We start from the raw sequence: 20,174 nt of genomic DNA, 5'->3' as shown, positions 1-20,174 counted from the left end.
ATCTACAAAAGAGTTTCTTATCTATACTAGACTGGGATTTAATCTGTCAGTATAAGTTGAATTGGGTTCTTAGAGATTCATGATGCTGAAGTAAGATCTGACTGAGAGAATAATTTGAGCATATCTTCCAAGGTTGACTCTCACTGTCAGTATTTAGCACATCTACAAAAGAGTTTCTTATCTATACTAGACTGGGATTTAATCTGTCAGTATAAGTTGAATTGGGTTCTTAGAGCTTCATGATGCTGAAGTAAGATCTGACTGAGAGAATAATTTGAGCATATCTTCCAAGGTTGACTCTCACTGTCAGTATTTAGCACATCTACAAAAGAGTTTCTTATCTACACATCTACAAAAGAGTTTCTTATCTATACTAGACTGGGATTTAATCTGTCAGTATAAGTTGAATTGGGTTCTTAGAGCTTCATGATGCTGACTTAAGATCTGACTGAGAGAATAATTTGAGCATATCTTCCAAGGTTGACTCTCACTGTCAGTATAGCATTAGATGGAGTCACTTTAATTTGTCAGTAGAAAGATGGATTCACTTTAATTTGACAGTAGAAAAGGGAAAAAGGGAAATTTTTTTTTCCCTCCCCCTCGTCCTCACTGGGAGAGGGAGAGGGTGAGGGAGAGGGAGAGGGAGAAGGAGAGGGAGAAGGAGAAGGAGAAGGAGAAGGAGAAGGAGAGGGAGATGGAGAAGGAGAGGGAGAGGGAGAAGGAGAAGGAGAAGGAGAGGGAGAGGGAGAGGGAGAAGGAGAGGGAGAGGAGAGGGGGAGGAGTGGGGGGAGGAGAGGGGGGGCATGCGCAGAGGGGGAGGGGGGAGGGGGAGGGTGATTTGCGCAAAAATTTTTCCTTATTTCTCGCAGATTGCGCAAAAATTCTTCCTTGAACTCTCTAATATAGGCTACTATCATTGGACATAAAAGATAGTGATATCCTTTTCCAGCTCTGCAACGTTGCCCGATCGTTATTTAACGATGTAGGAATATATTAACAGAATATTCAATCTTAATTAAGAAAATTTGTTATTCATAAATTGAAAGATATATTGTCATGATAAATAAAATATGATTGCTTCTTTTAAACATGATTGAACAGTTAATATTACATTAGATATACCGGTATCAGCTATCCTCTATAAAGGGTACTGGCAAGGCAGATAGATAATCGGCAACGCTGCTCTCCTATCTTTCTTCTGTAGCATTACACAAAGTAGGAGGAATCCTATAATCCTCTTCTCTGTGAGCATTATAACGAGGGCCTCACTATAGCAACATTACTGCTACTGTGCTCTGCGGCCCTGGTAGTTAGAACAGCTAAAATACGCGAAAAGCCTGGACTGTAGCGCCAACAAGCGGGTCTTTCGATTTTATACTGTCTTATTCTGTGGAGAAGCCGTGGTCTAGTGGTCAAGACGCTGGCTTAATGAATCAGTGGCCCGAGTTCGAATCTCAGCAGAACCAGATATTTTTGATGGTTCTGTAGTTCTCTCCTGACTGTTTTCATAACATCACGTCTTATAGCTGTGATGATGTTTCTATTCTCCTATAGTATGCAGTTAGTACGCAAAACAAGTCTTCACTTTATGAAATTATCAAACTACTTTTTTATATTTGTATACTAATTCTATATGGTCTTTACCACGAATGAATAAACGGAATTATTGAATGATCTAAATAAAGGGGAGAATAGTTAATTATAACATTTAAATTGCAATTAAAAGGTACAAACTTGTTTTTTAATATTATAGGCTTACATCTAAGCTATAACATAGTTCATGAATACTATTATGCTCAAGTATCTATATATCTTTGGCCCGGTTACACAAAAATCTGTTAGATTCCAATCATGATTGAGTAATATCATAGATAAATAGCATGAGTAGATAGATATCCCATGGTATAGGGCGTTTATGTCGCAACTTTTACTGTTATCTCAAGCCGATAAACCACGTATTTCTTTCCTGTGAAGCTTTATGATGCTGGTAGTCTCTCACATTGTGCCGTTCATACACTCTTACCCGGTCAAAACAGTAAAAATCTACAATAATCAACAGGAATCGGCTTGAGATAACAGTAAAAGTTGCGACATAAACACCCTATACCATGGGATATCTACTTACTCTATTGTAATATTATAAAAACCAATCACAGTACATTTTTGAGAAAAAAATTATCGGGAAATTCAATCACAATTAAAACCTAACTGACTTTTCTGCAATCGAGCCTATATCTCTGACATAGTTTCAAACAAAACGGTTGGATAGCTGAATCCATTACGACCTCTGTATACTCAAAATAACATTTTATTCCAGTAACATTACGAAATTTAGAGGAAAATATTTATAGAAAATCACTGGAAATACTTGTTGATGAGTTATTTGAAAAAATACATCGCTAGTCTGTCAGAAGTAAGGAAGTAATAGAATACTTCCTTTGCAAATACTTAGTTAAATTGTTAAATATTCAATACTTCTAGGTACAAAATACTTGAGAATTGAGGAGTACCACATGATAATTCAGATAAAATCATTATACACCTTCATTCATGGATTATTATAAAATTCATACATTTTGAAATGTATAAATATGTATAAAATGTTATACATTTAATGTAGCTGTTACTTGAATAGTGGAGTGATACGACGATATTAGTCTTCAAGTGATATCACTTGAAAATGGCATAAATGTTCGAAACATGTTGTGATAAAATATTTCTGTAAGGGTACTGAGATTTTTATTTTTCTTTATATTTATATTACAAGTAGCCCTATACAGAAAAGAGATAGAGACGATATTCATGTTTGATTGCATAATATAACTTCAGAGAACAATCAGATAATAGGAGAACTTTTTCAATAATATGAGACTTGAGTCTATTCAGTATATGATATTGAGAGAATGAAATGAGTTAACATTATCGCAAACATAAAGATTGCAATAGGATAAGAAACTTTGAAAAGGCAAATAGGTTTTTTTTTGCATATTTGTTAATTTTCTTATGTATTGTTTTCTAGTAATGTAACAGAGTTTAATGAGGATATTTCATAACAATACAAAATAGTTACGACGCGTAATAGCACAACGAAGTTCACAAACAGGGATAAAAGAACGCATTGATAACCCGAATGAAATGACTAGATAAGAATATGATATGGAAGAAGAGGAGGAACAAAATATAGAAGAAGAAAATGGAGGAGACGAAGAGGAAGATGATGTCAATGATGATGATGATGAAGATGAAGACAAATGATATGGAGAAGAGGATAAAAGCGAATATGATAACGCAAAAAGTAATGGAGATAATCTCGAATCATCATCACACAGTGATAATGATTTAGGATCATCTTGATCACTTTTTCCGTTATCATCTTAGCTTTCATACTCTTCTTCATCTTCATCATCATCATCTTCTTCTTCGTCTCCTTCTTCTCCCATATTTTGTTCCTTATTGCTCAGGCGACATCTTCATCACTTTTTGCATTATAATCATCGCTTTTATTCTCTTCTCCATATCATTTGTCTTCATCTTCATCGTCATCATCATTGTCATCATCTTCCTCCTCGTCTCCTCCATTTTCTTCTTCCTCTCCCTCCTTCTACTGTATTCATTTTCCCTTCTCTTATTCTAATCTCCTTCTAGTGAACTTAAATCCCAAAAAAATCAGTTATAATTTTTCTATTCGTCGTTTTTCTTTCTTACTATTTTGTTAAAATTATATATATTTCTTCTCTTCAACTTCTCATCTTTTTGTTTGTGTGATGTTCTGAATTATTTTGTAACTTGGAATTGTGTTGGAGGGTTGAGAATAAAGAGAGAGAGAGAGAGTACCGGCTGCGCCCTAGGTTTCAAATAAAGGCAGCAATTCAATTCCTCATAACCTTTTTACCTAGTAATATTTTTTGGCTTATCAAGTCTTGTTCCTCTCCCTCTATTTATAAATTTCGTTGTACTAGTATCATAGAGAAACAATAGCATAAGTAGATATCCCATGATATAGGGCGTTTATGTCGTAGCACAGAATTACAGGAGTTTACAGAATTACAGTTTACAAATTACAGAATTATAGGAGTTTTCTCTGGTCGTAGCTTTCACTGTTATCTCAAGCCAATAGTCCACGTAGTTCTTTCCCGTGAAGCTTTATGACGCTGGTAGTCTCTCATATTGTGCCGTTCATACACTCTTACCCAGTCAAAACAGTAACTAGTAGTTCTGTGAACAGTAGACCTCGCGCTCAGTGAGTTACATTGACCTGTTGTTATGTTTTCTCAAAAATTAATAAATAATTTATCAATTTAAAATGTCTAGAAAAAATCCTAAATAAATATAGAGCTTTATTCTGTCCTAACGTACCGTGACGTGTCGTCCCGGAATGTGAGTGTGAGCGCTGTTATCAGGTCTGGCTGCAACTGTCTACAACGTTGATGGAAAGATAAATTTTCAAGATGTTTGATGTTTTTGAACGGGTAGTATTGTAGTCAACTGTCTACTAACGTTGATGGAAAGATACATTTTCAAGATGTTCAATGTTTTTGAACTGGTAGTATTATAACCCACTAGACAGCTGATTTATGATGAATAATTCTATAGTCTGATTTTTACGGTAATATTGGCGTATGAAGGAGGCTCCTTTTTCCTTTTATATTATCCTTGGAATGCAAAATTTCCAAAAACCTTGTATATACGTTGACGCGCAATTTAAAAAGAAACATACCTGTCAAATTTCATGAAAATCTATTACCGTGTTTCGCCGTAAATGCGCAACATAAAAACATTAAAACATTTAAACATTAAGAGAAATGCCAAACCGTCGACTTGAATCTTAGACCTCACTTCGCTCGGGGTCAAAAACCGACAATAATCGGCAGTAATCGGCTTGAGATAACATTAAAAGTTGCGACATAAACGCCCTATACCATGGGATATCTACTTATGCTATAGTTTCTCTATGCTAGTATGTACTAGTATATGGCTTCTACCAGTCGAAACTCTTTTGTTTTGTTTTACTTTCGTTTATGTTACTCCTTTATTTTGTTGAGGGCCTATGTTGTATTCAAGTATTCCATAGTTCAAGATCTTTGTGTTCAACATTCAGTTCACTAACTTATCCCCGATGTTAGTTAGGTTCACGCAAGTTGTTGTGATTTCAGGTTCTCGCAATGGCTGTTGACAATCGCCATTGAATAGTAAGTGATACCTGTAAATAGAACAGAATTATCAAAAGAATGGATACTCAATTCGAGAAGATACACTATGTGTATAAATATAACACAACTACAAGAATGAAAATTCTCATTTGAACTATGATATTTGGAAATAATCTGAAGGTGCATACAGTAGTCCAGTCACCAAGTACGTTTTGCTGGAAAAAAATTCTGAACACGTTAATTTTCTCGTGAAATGACTCTGGAGTATTGGACAACTTAAATACAAGACGATGACTTTCTATTCCTGGAGCTTATTACACAGAAATTTATTGTTTCTTATTAATAAATAACCTAATAAACACACAACCTAATAAATAACTTATTACAACTAATTTCAATCGCACTAAAAACTTTGAAATTTTTCATTGAGTCAAAAACATACGGAAACCTACAAACAAGCAAGGAAATTGATCGAACCAGTCTTTTGACCGTGTTCAAATAATTTGATCGCCCGTTTGGCGGCAGTCAAACTTAACGATTGGTTTGACCGAGGTTGAACGTAACTGGTGATGGTGGAACGAATTACTGCTGATTTGATCATCGGATAGACTTTAACCATGTTCAAATGCCTTGACCAAGGTTGGTGAAACCGGGCATGAATGTGTTTTTTTTTTGTATTTTTGTAGTCTTTTTATTCAATACAGACTTTTGCGCCACGAACATGTGTATTCCGCTTCTTATTAGCTAAAGCTATTCCTATTATATATGTATATTTTGTACAGGAACCGTAAGATATAGATATAATCAGATGATGGAGAGCGAAATGCGCGTACTCTTGGCGCATAAGAGGAATCATAATTATGTTTGACTGCAGATTTCGCACCTAATGAGATCATGACGACATGTGATTATGTCGTGAATATCCTATTATATTAAGCGAGCAATTTCTGTATTTTTATATCTGATTATTTATGTTCAACGGATCTCGAAAACGGCTCTAACGATTTTCACGAAATTTGGAACATAGTAGTAGGTTTATTATATAAAAATTCGATTGCACTAGGTCTCATTCTTGGGAAAACTCGCTGAACGACATTAAAAGGATAATTAATCCCCACTTATTTTTATGTATTTTAACACGACATGCAGTCGATTATTAAGTAAATATTAAAAACTTTCACTTAACAGTGTTGAAAATGATCGCTAGACGATTGAAAGTACTTCAGTCAGTAAGTAAAAGTTTTTAATATTCACTTAATAATCGACTGCATGTCGAGTTCAAATACATAAAAAATAAGTGTGTTTATACAAAGCAGCTCGGAATGGATCAAGAAACCATCACTGATAAAATTCATCCTTGGCTGAAACAGCTGTGGATAGTAAAAAAGTGAGTGAGCGATTGATCTGTGAAAAATCAAAATATCGCATCCCCGAGATTCATAAGATGACATATTGCCAGCTGTGAACTATAAACACGATCATTTTAGAGAATTGTGCTCTGTTTATCAATTTTTAGTAGTATAGTACTATGTTGTTTCAGCCAGCTAAAGTGCTATTTGATAACTCTGGATTGTGAACGCCCCATCTAAAACCATCTGCTATCAGCTAACTCAGTAGCGATCCAAGCGAATAATTTGTGTGACTCAAAGTTTATTATAACTCAAAAGTAAGATTATAAACATATGGCTGCCGTTTTAACAGAGATAGCGGACTTAAACCTGCGCCATATGCTATCTTGTCTGTTAATTTTTTTCCAACGTACCACTATAGCATTGAGTTAACACAGACTTAGCAAATAGCTGGAGTTAGCGAATAGCTCGACTTAGCCAGCTAACTTCAACATTGTGAATACCCCTAATAAATACAAATAACGAGCGAAGCTCGGTGCCCCAATATTGATTATGGTGACAGTGTGAATAATATGATTAATGACATGATTTTTAAAAAAATATCTGTGGTGTTGCTTTTGAAATGTTATCTTCTGCATAAAACAGAGTTCCCAAATTTTGAAGTGTATCAATGAGATTGTAATATTAATCAATATTTATTTATTATTTATTTATTTATCATATTGTGTACAAATACTCAACATGAGGAAAGGCACAACAGGCTCAAGCCCAAAACTGTCCCATTTCCAATATTTATACTATACTGTCCAAATCAAAATGTTGGTTATGTCACTTTCACTTTTCAAAATACAATTTACGCTCTTCAATACTAAGATAAACGAGTAAATTCTGAATCGAATAGGTACTATTAGAGTCTAAAATCTAAAAATCTGGTGTGGCGCACTCACACAACGTTCCTTGCCGTTATGAAAATTGATCACCTGACGCTAGTGTTACCGCGCATCTCAAGTCTACTATTCAAAGATTTGAGCCAGCTGGTGACAGGGCAATAACGCTGGAGACACACATGAGGTCTGCTATCTCTTCATAGTGAATGATTTAATAGAATCAACAATAATTTGCAATTGAATAATCACATTTTCTCGAATTCAAAGCTTATTCTCAATTTTAGGTGAAAATGTTACTGAACATTAATTGTAGAGATTTTCATGCTCAATCTACTCCACTTGATTTTTTTCGTTTCAATTGTATCTGAAGCCTGATAATTGGGAATGTATCTGCATTGATGGGGCGAACCTCCTGAAATTTTCACAGATATGGGACTTGTGGCAGTTGATAGAGCTTATCGATGACTATTTTAGGTATGAATTTGATCAAAATCGTTGGAGCCGTTTCCGAGAAAATCACGAAAAACCCTGTTTTTGACAACATTTTCGCGATTTTAGCCGCCATCTTGAACTGCATTTGATCGAAATTGTTCGTGTCGGATCCTTATAGTGGGAGGACCTTAAGTTCCAAATTTCAAGTCATTCCGTTAATTATTGGAAGATGAGATATCGTGTACACAGACGCACATACACTCATACACACACACATACACACACACACACACACACACACACACATACAGACCAATACCCAAAATCAGTTTTTTGGACTCAGGGGACCTTGAAACGTATAGAAATTTACAAATTGGGGTACCTTAAATTTTTTCGGAAAGCAATACTTTCCTTACCTATGGTAATAGGGCAAGGAAAGTAAAAATCTAGAACAGTAACTTAGTAACCGTACAATTTGAGAGATTCATTTTTGATATGGAATAATATTATAGTCAAATAATTCCCAACACAATAAGAAATATTGAAATGGGATATGGTGGTACTGGAACATTTATGTGTACATTATTATAGATGATAACATTCAGAGAACGTACTCAAGCATTACTCCTGTATGCTTATTATGATAGTAATGAAATAACCGAGACAATACCGATCAATGTACAAACTTTTTATATTTTAGACATTTTTATATTTTATATTTTAAAATTGGATCGAAACTTACTCCTATAGTGAGATTCACTTTATAGTGGAAGTATTTTATTAATTGATTAAAAATTGTTTTTGCTATCCTTGTTTATCATTCGACGAGCAGATAGCTCTGTCGTTCTTTAGCTCCGCAACGTTGCCTTTTTTTTGCTGAGGGTGATGCCCAGCCCAAATGAGACCCAGGCCTGTGCGTTGGTAATGAGGTGGATGATAATGAGAGATAAATGGAGCTACAGTTTTAGATGTGTTCCGAACCACCGGGAAGCGATTTTACAACTCATGAATCATATTCAGAGGAGTTGGCTCAAGCGGTCACCCTTCCAACGGGGGTAGCAGGCGCATGATTCTCAACTTATCTAAGCGTTAATATTAGAAAAAAAATTTATTCTCAATTATGAAAAGTTACTGAGAATATTTGGTGAATAAAATAAAATCGATTATCATGGAGAGTAGACTATTAATATTAAGCCTACAGCAGATATACCGGTATCAGCAGCTATATCTTCTATCAAGGGCAGTGGCAAGGTAGAGAATCGGCAACGCCATTCTCTTATCTTTCTCCACTGCCAATATAACTTGGACCTTACTAAATTGTTTGTTGAAGAGATTTCATTGACTACTTTGAATATTATTATCCTCTCTACCAACCAGTCTTATTAATCACCACTTTTTTGATACTGCAATCAGATAGTATGGAAAGTGCAATAGCATAAATTGCATATTACATAACATAGCAAATGTATATATTTAGTGAAGTGCAATGCTTAGTTCCGCAATTCGCCAAAAAGGTGAACACTTTTAATAAGTTGAACACTCACTTAGTGAGCCGTTCTATGTCTGTTTCAAGTAAATGAATAAATCAATAAATACTCACAAAATCCGAATAAGTACATTCCGAGGGAAGAAATAGATTTAGCTTGTTCAAACAGTGACAACAATTGTAAGAATATGTAAATCAATTCAATAATAATCCACGCTTTCATCAATCCTGCTCGATTCTGGAATAAAAATAGAAAAAATCAACCATTTTCGAAAGTCTATTGTTACTTTTTTTGAGGGCCGGTTTTCGAGCTCGGGATTTAGCAAAGTTCTAGACTTAAAACAGCTGGAGTCAGAAAATTGGCTTTCCGAAACGGGGCGTAATCGCAGTCCACGTTCAAATCAAATTTTCAAAAACTAGAAAATTGAACACAAAATAAAATAAAGAGAAAATAGTGTAGAGTTTCAGCTATTTTGAATGTTTCATTTCGTCAAGTAAAAACGTTTCCAATTGAATTATAAAATATGGATTATCATAAAAACTGCGACTACGCCCCGTTTTGGAAAGCCAATAATTTTCTGACTCCAGCTGTTTAAAGTCTAGAACTTGCTAAATCCTGATCTCAAAACCGGCCCTAAATATATTTTATTTCTCCATCATTTTATACATATATAAAAATAGTATACAGTATACATACTGTATTTGCAATTATATTCTACAATGAATTTGATTTTTATAAGGAAGTGACATTTATCATCATTATCATTATCATCTTCATCAATTATCAATCAATCAATCATTCTCTTTCTCGGTCATCCAATATACGTTTCTTCTTCCATCCTGTTTGAATTCATAAATGGAAGTCGATTTGGAAGTCATGGAGCAGATGGAGGACACTGTTTGATCACATTCGCCAAGGGTTGAGCATTACATTGTGTCCTTATGTCTCCATTTTGTATGTGATACAGTCGTGTGTGCTGCGCAGGAATCTCATTTCTGCTATTTCGTGAATGCTTGAATCTCATTTTTCGTTTTTTTCCATAATACGTCACTCTAATAAGTTAGCAAAGGAATAGCCATAAATCATACCGTATTAGATTTAGTTATCTTATGGATAAGTATTTCATATTGTCGATGGATAAAAAAAATATATTACAGCCTAGTTAATCAGTCAGTCGTGATCAGTTTTTATAATTTTTATAAATAGATTTTACGCTTACCCTAGTATATGCTGTGTTGTTTATTGTAGTGCAACAATATATGGTTTCTTTGTTCCACTGATATGTGTTGTACTGTAGTTTTATATTGTTCTAGTTTCTAATACTTTTGTAATATTCTTCTCTCTTAAAGTATAGTATTCTCTCTTATAGTATATTCTCTAAAGTATATTCTCTCTTAAAGTATATTCTCTAGTATATTCTCTAGTATAAAGTATATTCTCTCTATAAGTATAAAATGCTTATTTTAAGTAACAATATAGGCTATTAGGCCTATATTTAAATAGTATTGGCTATTTTAACAGACTCCATGTACCACACACAGGCTCTGGCCTAAGTGGTTGTGATGCATAATATTTTTAGAATTTGTTCTGCCTAAAGTATACACTGTTTGTAAAATTATGTTATGTTATTGAGTTATAATTTTTTTTCTTGTATTTTTGTTATATGCAAAATAAAAGCCAATTTGATTTGATTTGATTTGATTTAATAGGAGTTCTGTAATGACGTAGTCAATTACTATCTTAGAAGGGCCACTTGTTTAAGAATGCTAATACCTTTGTCTTCATACCCAACATTTTTCATATTAAAGTCTTTACTGACATGCTGTAATGAAGTTATTATATAAATTAGAATAAAATATATTTTTGGAATCAATCAACTACGACCCGAGGCAGATAGAATTATCCTCTACTGTATGGTATTCATGTATGAATCCATGTTCCCACCTACAATTTGGTTTTCTTTTTGGAATCAATACGTGTTTGGACCATGGAAAAAAATAAATTTTATTGGAACGTATTTCATGAAAAGCATTTCATGGTATACTATGATCAACTAAAATAGGATGAAACGTGTATACTGTCTTAGAGCAGAGAAAATTGAATGAAAAAGACTAAGAAATTGTCAAAAAACCACTGATTTATTGATAATTAAAAAGACCGGTTTCGGTTTTCAATTATCCGAAAAAACCGGTCTTTCTAATTATCAATAAATCAGTGGTTTTTTGACAATTTCTTAGTCTTTTTCATTCAATATGAATAATTACCACAATATCAACTTCTCAACTACACAGAAAACAGAGCAAATCATAAAAATGACAATCAAAAGCAGTGGATAGTCTGAAAGTACTTAACCTAGTCTGAAAGTACCATTATAGTTGAATTAGAATTACACAAATTACACAGATGAAGGAGACATTTTCCCCTTTACTTGCTGTTTTGGGAAAATCTTGATGTTCAGTAAGAAGTAAATTTATCGTGACACAAACAAAAATGTTATAGTGAGGTCCATGTTATAATGACAGTATTTGATCAACAATGTTGTTGCTATTCTTGTTATTATTCAACCAAGCAGATAGCGCTATCTTTTCAAGCTCTGCAACGTTGCCAGATCGTTTTCTTAGCTATAAAAAATATAATTAAAGTACACAATCTCAATATATTAACAAAGTACTCAATCTCAATTATGAAAATTTATTGAAAAAAATTTTTTTTTGGTTGAATAAAATATTCATCATCCATTCAAACCAGAATGAACAGTTAATATTACATCAGATATATACCGGTATCAGCTATGTTTTGTAGGAGGCAGTGGCACGGCAGAGAATCGACAACTCTGCTCTCCCATATTTTCTCACTGCCATTATAATGTGGACGTCACTATAGAAATCACAGAGACTATAGTTCATTATTATAACCTATAACTGATCACTCACCGTATAAACTCCTATCACTAGAAGTAGGTCGGAAGCCAGGCCAATCCCTTGAACCACAGCCATGAAAATTGTGACTGCTTTAATTATAACTGAAAACATAATTTTTTCCATGATAATTGTTTCATTTCTAGTAGACTAGTTAAGTTGCATCATGAAAAAGAGAAGATAGCATCGAAAGATATCCCACGGTATAGGTAGTTTTTTTTCAAATTTCAATCTGTTTGGGTTTGAGTGTAAAAACGGTACAGAATGAGAGACTACCAGCATCACAGAGCTTCACGAAAAATGACTACTAGGACTTTCGGCTTGAGTTGATGGTGAAATTTGAATCATAAACGCCCTATAACATGGGAGACCTTCTTTTCTCTATAATTATAATCAAAATTGATATAATCACATTTTTGATGACTAGTTGTTGTATAGAAACAACTGAACATTCCTTTGAAAAAACCAATTAGAAAATAGTTATGATTGGGAATCCTATTCGAATGAAAATAACTGATTTGCTATCGCATCAAAATTTTGGTCCGTCATCTTGGAACTGCCATTTTGAACTCAAATTCATTTTTTCAAATTGGAAAGTGATATGATACATGATTTCAATAAAGAATTTCAAGAAAAATGAATTGAAAACCGCACATCAATATCTCAAACCGTTCAAAAGTTATTCTCACCATTTATCATCTATAGCCTTTTATAATAAAGTAAAGACATACCTACAGGAAAGGCTTACACACATATGTAAAGTGAAGGCTTATACGGGATAGGAAAACATGTTTGACGCATCTTTATGTCTGAACTACTGGACTGATTAACTTGAATTTTGCATATAGATTCTTAATTAATGGTCAAAATAATAATTATAATAATATTAATAATTGATGGTTCTAGGCCGATTTCAAACTCTTCAAGATTCCACTCGGTCAAGTTTTCAGTTTGTCAAGTTTTAAAATGGACCCTTGCGTAGCACGGGTTACCTGCTAGTCTGTGATGAAAAGGTGGAACATTAAGCCCTCAAATGCAAAACATCAGAATATGGTCACCGAACAGGGACATTACAATAATTATTAAAAGGAATGAATAGATGACATAGTAACAATATAGCAGAGCTTACCTTTTGGATCTATCATATTATGATGTCCATCGGGCATAATATCCATGGCAACTTTAGCGGCCATAACCTCCAAACTGAATAAAATCAAGTGAGAAATCTGTAAAATGATAGATTTCTCTTGATAGCAACAATCTCAAAATGTATTTCAAAAGCATTATCAAATTCAGGAAGCATCTAGATCCTGATAACAAATTATAACTAATAGAGATTAATAGAATATCATATATAGCAATAACTTTATTGGAAAACTCTTTCAAAACCAATGTTTCTCAGCCGAATGGGAAGAAAATAACTTTTCTGCTTCTCTTGGAGTTTTTATTAATTGAAAAACTTTATTATTAATTTTTGGGAACCAATGACAAATAATTGAAAGAATTCAATTCAACCTTCGTTTATCTAAATTAAAATTACCTATAATAATTGAACAAGAGTAATTGAGTTCTCACTTTTGACTTATCAGAGGCCAAAGTCATTGTCATTGTTATTAATTTTTGGGAAGCATGGGTGCTGGCCAATGACAAATAATAAAAAGATTTAAATTCAACCTTTGTTTATCTAAATTAAAATTATAATAATTATTGAACACGTGTAATTGAGTTCTCACTTTTGACTTATCAGAGGCCAAAGTCATTGTCTATCTTTTTGTGTGTCCTACAATAACTTTAGAAAGTATTGACACATGACTTCAGCTGGTTAATATACAACATAATTCACAACACTCTTACATAGAAAAACTGATAAGGGATGAGATATTAATGTGCGGTTTTTGCCATTAATTTTCTCTTGGAACTGTGTATCAAAATCATAATGATGTATCACATCCATTTAATTTAATTATTATTAATTGATTTTGCATAGAGTTAAGTTGATTGAGAAAAATATGAAATATATGATTGTTAATAATTGGCCAGACCACCTCCTCATTTGAAAATGGATTTATTTATTTATTTATTTATTCTAGATATTACAATTCACTTAATTGGATAGAAACACAGACCAACGTCCAAAACCTCTCTTATTCCAAATTTTGTTGAAAAATAATGTCAAAATTGAGGTTATGTTCACCTCGTCCAATAAAACACAAATTTATGCTATGAGGAAAGTTAAAGATCAAATCACTGTCCAAAAATATATATGAGCTGGAAATTTTGAATTCAGAATGATTAAAATACCAAATTATAGTCAAATATTGCACTTAATATCACCGCACTTTGAATAAATTAAGTTATTTTAGAAAATTTTGAAGCCAAAAATATACACACAACTTTCCACTAGGCACAGCTGTTCATTTAGATTCATGTTAGGGTAAAAGATGTTGAAGCGACAGAGTAATTTTTGAAGAGCTATGTTCTATTTTAAATAAGATTCCCAATGAAACCTACTGTCAAATTATTTTTGTAAAAGAAATATCTGTTTCCATGATATTAGAAAATATCCTGGAAACTGAAAATTCAGTTAAAAAATAACTAATAATTCTGAATAAAAGGAATTAGAGATAAAAGAAATGATTATGATGTTAATTATTGTCTACAACTGAAATAGTTGTTGATTTATTAGTTGATTGATTTTTATGATGATGAATATTGTCCATAGAAATAATTCAATGAAAATTGGAAATAAAAATGGATAAATAAATTAAATAATTAAAAAGAATTAAATAAACGAAATAACGCTGGATAAATTTTAATATTTTTGACTGAAAAAAAATTATCAAATATTTGAGGAATATTTTCATCAGATGGGAAGTTTTTCACGGAAATGGATGAATACAAAATTCAATCGTGAACTGAGTTGGTTAACATTTCAAACAGGTGACATTAGATACTTGTGATTGAGAACTGCGTGAGGTCTACTGTTCACAGAGCTACAAGTATTTTAACTTATAATTGTATTTGCCTTACCACAGCGAGCCATGCTATTATCTTCGATCCTTGTTTCACAGTACATCCACACAAACTATTTTCCAAGTAAGGAAAACCAATCATTATGGTTTGATTCGATCAACCTGAAAAGAAATATTATTATGATTATAACATTATAGAGTCAGTGGACCTCATCCATTCTCATAATATATGGTATTCAATCTAGTCCAGTCAAATGGTCGTTTTTCAGGAAACAGCCGCGAAAGAATTTTCCTCGACAGTTCTATAAAAATTTATATATTTATATATGTATTTTGGGGAGCTGAATTCGAATCCGAAATTTGCTGACACGCCAGAGGGCGGCTTCACCCCCAAAGCCCCTAAAAACCACCAAAATTTCGGACTTTTTTCTAATTTCTCATTCAATCTCGAAAACCTTGAGTTTCTCAAGAAAAATCATTTCCCACAAAATAGAAGAAAATAGAATTTCCAATGAATTGAGTGGTTGCGCAGGACTCTAACGTTTTTGGTTCCGGAGCTACGAATTTTCAAAAAAGGGGTATTTTTGAAGGGTTTTTAAAAATTATGCTAACTCACCACTTTTATCCTATACAACTTGGTTATTCCACTAGAAATGATGAAAAACTACACATCACGTGAAAGAGCAATCGAATCTCAGCAGGATTACTTAGAAATTTCCAAATTTAGTGGTGGAGGGAGGGGGGATACCCAAAAATAGAAAGCAAATCATTCAGTAAAAATACAAATTTTTCATTATAATACTTTTTCAAGGCCTTCCTAACAAAAAACACCATATTTCGGCTGAAATCATCAGAAGAGGGTTATTTCCTATGAGAATCACCCGTTAGATACACTTAATTCCATTATTTCCGGGTGGGGGGGCACCCATAAGGATACCTCAAGGATCAAAATTTTAAACACTTATAACGTTTGACAGAATGGTCAGATCCCCTTGTTCTACAGCTCATTCTTCTCAGCTCATCAAGGCGGTTCAAAATCATGTATCATGTATCATAACTCAAATGTGATGAAAAAATAAGAAATTCCTCTTTTAGTGTATTTTAGCCCATTTTTAAATACACAGAAAAATGCCCAATTTCTATTATTCAAAACTGTGTATCTCGGTAACCCGAAATGATAAAAAATGTTACTTGGTCTTGATTTGAAGAACAGAATCTCTTCTTCCATGTGAGGTGAATGAATTTCGTAAAAATATAATCGTGAAGTAAGATACGTTTGTTTCAAAAAATCAAGAAATTTGCGATATTTTCCTCATTTTCACAGTCTCGTAGTTTTTCGATAATAAACAGTCATGCAAGATGAGGTTAAGACAACGTAGCTTATAGAGCATGTAATTCTCTTTCATTTGAGACTAATCGCAAGTTTCTATCATGTATCGTACTCGTTTAAGAGACTCTTGAATAACAGTGAAATCGCAGAAAAAATGAGTAAATGAAAATAATCATTTTTTTCAATCGGTTGTAACTTTTGAACGGTACTGTAATCAGAAAAAACAATTCATGATACCAAAAAAAGGAGAAAATTCTCCACAACCTTGACTACTTTTTTGGATTTTTCATCTGAAGTGGGTATTCTACAAGTTACGCCACGTTAATCATTTTCACAGTCTCGCATATTCAAAGTTGCGTATCTTGTGAAATACTTCAGATAAAAAATCCAAAAAGTAGTCAAGGTTGTAGAGAATTTTCTCCTCTTTCCGCTATCATAAATCGTTTTTCTGATTCTAATACCGTTCAAAAGTTACAACCGATTGAAAAGATGATTATTTTCATTTACTCATTTTTTCTGCGATTTCACCGTTATTCAAGAGTCTCTAAAACAAGTACGATACATGATAGAAACTTGCGATAAGTCTCAAATGAAAGAGAGTTACATGCTCTATAAGCTACGTTGTCTTAACCTCATCTTGCATGACTGTTTATTATCGAAAAACTGTCGAGACTGTAAAAATGAGGAGAATATCGCAAATTTCTTGATTTTTTGAAACAAACGTATCTTACTTCACGATTATATTTTTACAAAATTCATTCACCTCACATGAAAGAAGAAATTATGTTCTTCGAATCAAGACCAAATAACATTTTTTATCATTTCGGGTTACCGAGATACACAGTTTTGAATATAGAAATTACATTATTGATGTAATATAAACTGATCATTCTCGTTAAAAATAATCAATTATATTACATTCAGCAAGAAATTATATTTTTCAATAATTTCATAATAAAGATTAAATATTTTGATAATTGATTATTAATTCTACATTGTTAAAAGACGATCTGGCAACAGAGCAAAGCGAGAAAGAGGTAACGCTGAATGTTTTTTTGAAAGATAGACAAGGATAGCAAAACCATTGTTGATCAAATACTGTCATTATAACGTGGACCTCGCTGTAGCAGCACCAATGTTAATCAAATACTGCCATCATGTTAGAAGACGGACAATGACTAGAAATGCTGATTCGCATGGATACAATACTAGAAATAGAGGAGACTATGCTTCACTGTATCACAGAACAGCTCTTTTTGAGAAAAAACCTACATATATGGGCCTTAAATTTATTAGAAAGCTTCCTACTCACTTGAAAAATTGTGAAGATGTCAATGTTTTTGAGAAGGGATTAAAAAGTTTTTTGATGCTTGGAGTATTCTATACCACAGAAGAGTTTGTGTGTAGAGAGGGTTCCTTTGTGTGATTGTTTTCTTCTTTTTTTGTAATACTGTATATATTATAAATTTTTGACGATTCCTATACTCTGATTAGAGTCTCTGGGAAGCTTTAAAAAACAAACAAACAAATAACGTGGGCGTCACTAAAGTTTCATTTGAAAGAATAATGTATTACATTGATGGGGGATGGTAAATTTACCTTCTTTGAAGAATGAAGTTCACACTTGTGACCTGAAGCTTGCGGCCTAGTTACTTACTCCAGAGGAAATGTAGTCAAAATGAACAGAGCTAGCAGAAGCGACTATCAACTAGCAAAAGCATCTGGTTTTGCAATTTCAATGTCACTACTAGTGCTTTTGATAATAAACTGTGAGAAAGGGGTGTGTCAGTCAGAATCCAAAAAGCTGAGTCATCCACAAGCTAAATATGTACCCTTATCAATGTTATCAGCTAATGACCATATGTATCACTTATCCTTTTTTTCCATTCATCACATTAGTGAGATCCTATAAACTAGTAGTTCTGTGAACAGTAGACCTCGCGCAATTATAACGACGTCCCAAACCATAAGCACATCCACACTGATACACTAACTATTTATGTGATCAAATCATGCTTACACAAGATTTAATTATTATATAACGCTTTCCGGAATTTTGCGCGAGAAAACCAGAAGACATCTATAGTGAGGTCCACGTTATAATGACAGTATTTTTGATCAACTTTGGTTTTGCTATCCTTGTCTATCATTCGACAAAGCCGGTTGTACTATCCTTTTCTAGGTCCCCAACGTTGTCAATTATGTTTTTGACAGTGTAGAAATATAATTAATTAATGCAGAGAATCGGCATCGCTATTCTTCTATTTTTATCCACTGCTATTAAAACGTGGACCACACTATAGGCGCCCAGACGAGCTGTTATAAGTTCTTCGCATCCTATTCAATAGTGCATAAAAATTGCATTCAATGAGGCATGCAATGAGGCATGCAATTTATAGTCTACATAGCGGTTAATTTTTTACCAAGTTAGAGATATTGAATTGCATGCGTCATGGCATGCAATTTATAGTCAACTCGACAGCTGATTTGTGATGAATAACAAAGGTTAGCAAAGTTTGAGGCATCCGCTTCTCTAAAACAGTAAGTGAATTCTCAGTGAAGTATAAACTTTGTTCTGTAATGTATAAATAAATAAATGAATGCATAACGACATATATACAGATTCGCTTTGAATTTTCAAGCAAACATTTTCAAACAAATATAATTCTCAACAGTCAAAAGCAAACAATTCACGCTGATTGCATAGCAGATTCGAAATAAAACAAGCCAAGAGTGCACGTATTAAATCGAAAGTATCCAATCACCATTTTAGTTATGCTTGACTGGTGATGATTGTGGATAATAATTTTAATACCACTGCAAAATTTGCTTCCAAAGCGTGGCTCGATTGTGATAAGATTTTGAACCGGTTACTTACGCAATCATTTAAAATCAACAATTACATTGAAACAAATTTGTATTTGAATTAAAAACACTTCTCAAGTGGAAACACTTGAGCTGTTGTTCTTGTGTTCTTACTTGTGTCTGAGATTTAATATCACTTCTATTGTTGATAAAGTTTTCTTTTTTCTATGCTTATTTTTATTTATTTTTGAATTGTGAAGTATACTATAATTTTTATATAACTAATAATCGTGAGTTGAGTGGAAGAGAGGGCTTTTATTGCCTCAATGTCGCCCACATCACTTTTGAAATTGTAAAGTGTAAATAAAAGGCATTTATATATCTATTTATCGTATGTGTGCTCTTATTATGCGCCGCTGTAATGTTTGTTTCTTCCATACTACAATTAGTAGAAAATAGATCAACTTATATCTTGAATTGCTTAGTGCCGGTTGCACAAAAGCCGGTTCAATTTTAATCGTGGTTAATTCTACGAGAGCCAATCAGAGAAGCCGTCTTTTCAAAAAAAAACCTTCTCTGATTGGTCCCAGTGAGTATAGAATGTAAATATTCAATATTCATTTTATATTATATTCATATTTCTTTTTGTTGTGGTTGATGTCAATAAAGATTTCTTGAATGATTAATTATTATAATTATTCAATATTTTCATTCAATACTCACTGATTGGTCCTCGTGGAATTAAACACGTTTGAAATTCAAACGGCTTTTGTGCAATTCGGCCCTAGAGCATGAGGAGCAGTGGCGGCTCGTCCTATGTGTTCAATGGTTCATTGAACCCCCA

At 33.2% G+C, this 20,174-nt stretch overlaps 1 protein-coding gene across 1 annotated transcript; it reads right to left on the bottom strand.

Moving 5' to 3' along the window:
* Positions 1-4,730: 4,730 nt before the first annotated feature.
* On the bottom strand, positions 4,731-18,257 carry LOC111053624. Its single transcript, XM_039438454.1, has 6 exons — positions 18,125-18,257; positions 15,254-15,357; positions 13,353-13,449; positions 12,239-12,327; positions 9,419-9,542; positions 4,731-5,200 (listed from the first exon to the last, which is right to left on the bottom strand). Exons 2-6 carry the CDS (start codon positions 15,335-15,337, stop codon positions 5,130-5,132), a joined length of 465 nt encoding a protein of 154 aa, XP_039294388.1. The 5' UTR covers positions 15,338-15,357; positions 18,125-18,257; the 3' UTR covers positions 4,731-5,129.
* Between the last annotated feature and the right edge of the window lie 1,917 nt (positions 18,258-20,174).

This window comes from Nilaparvata lugens, chromosome 11, assembly GCF_014356525.2.
Source record: "Nilaparvata lugens isolate BPH chromosome 11, ASM1435652v1, whole genome shotgun sequence".
NCBI classification, from domain to species: domain Eukaryota; kingdom Metazoa; phylum Arthropoda; class Insecta; order Hemiptera; family Delphacidae; genus Nilaparvata; species Nilaparvata lugens.
This window is presented reverse-complemented; position numbering and strand designations above follow the sequence as displayed.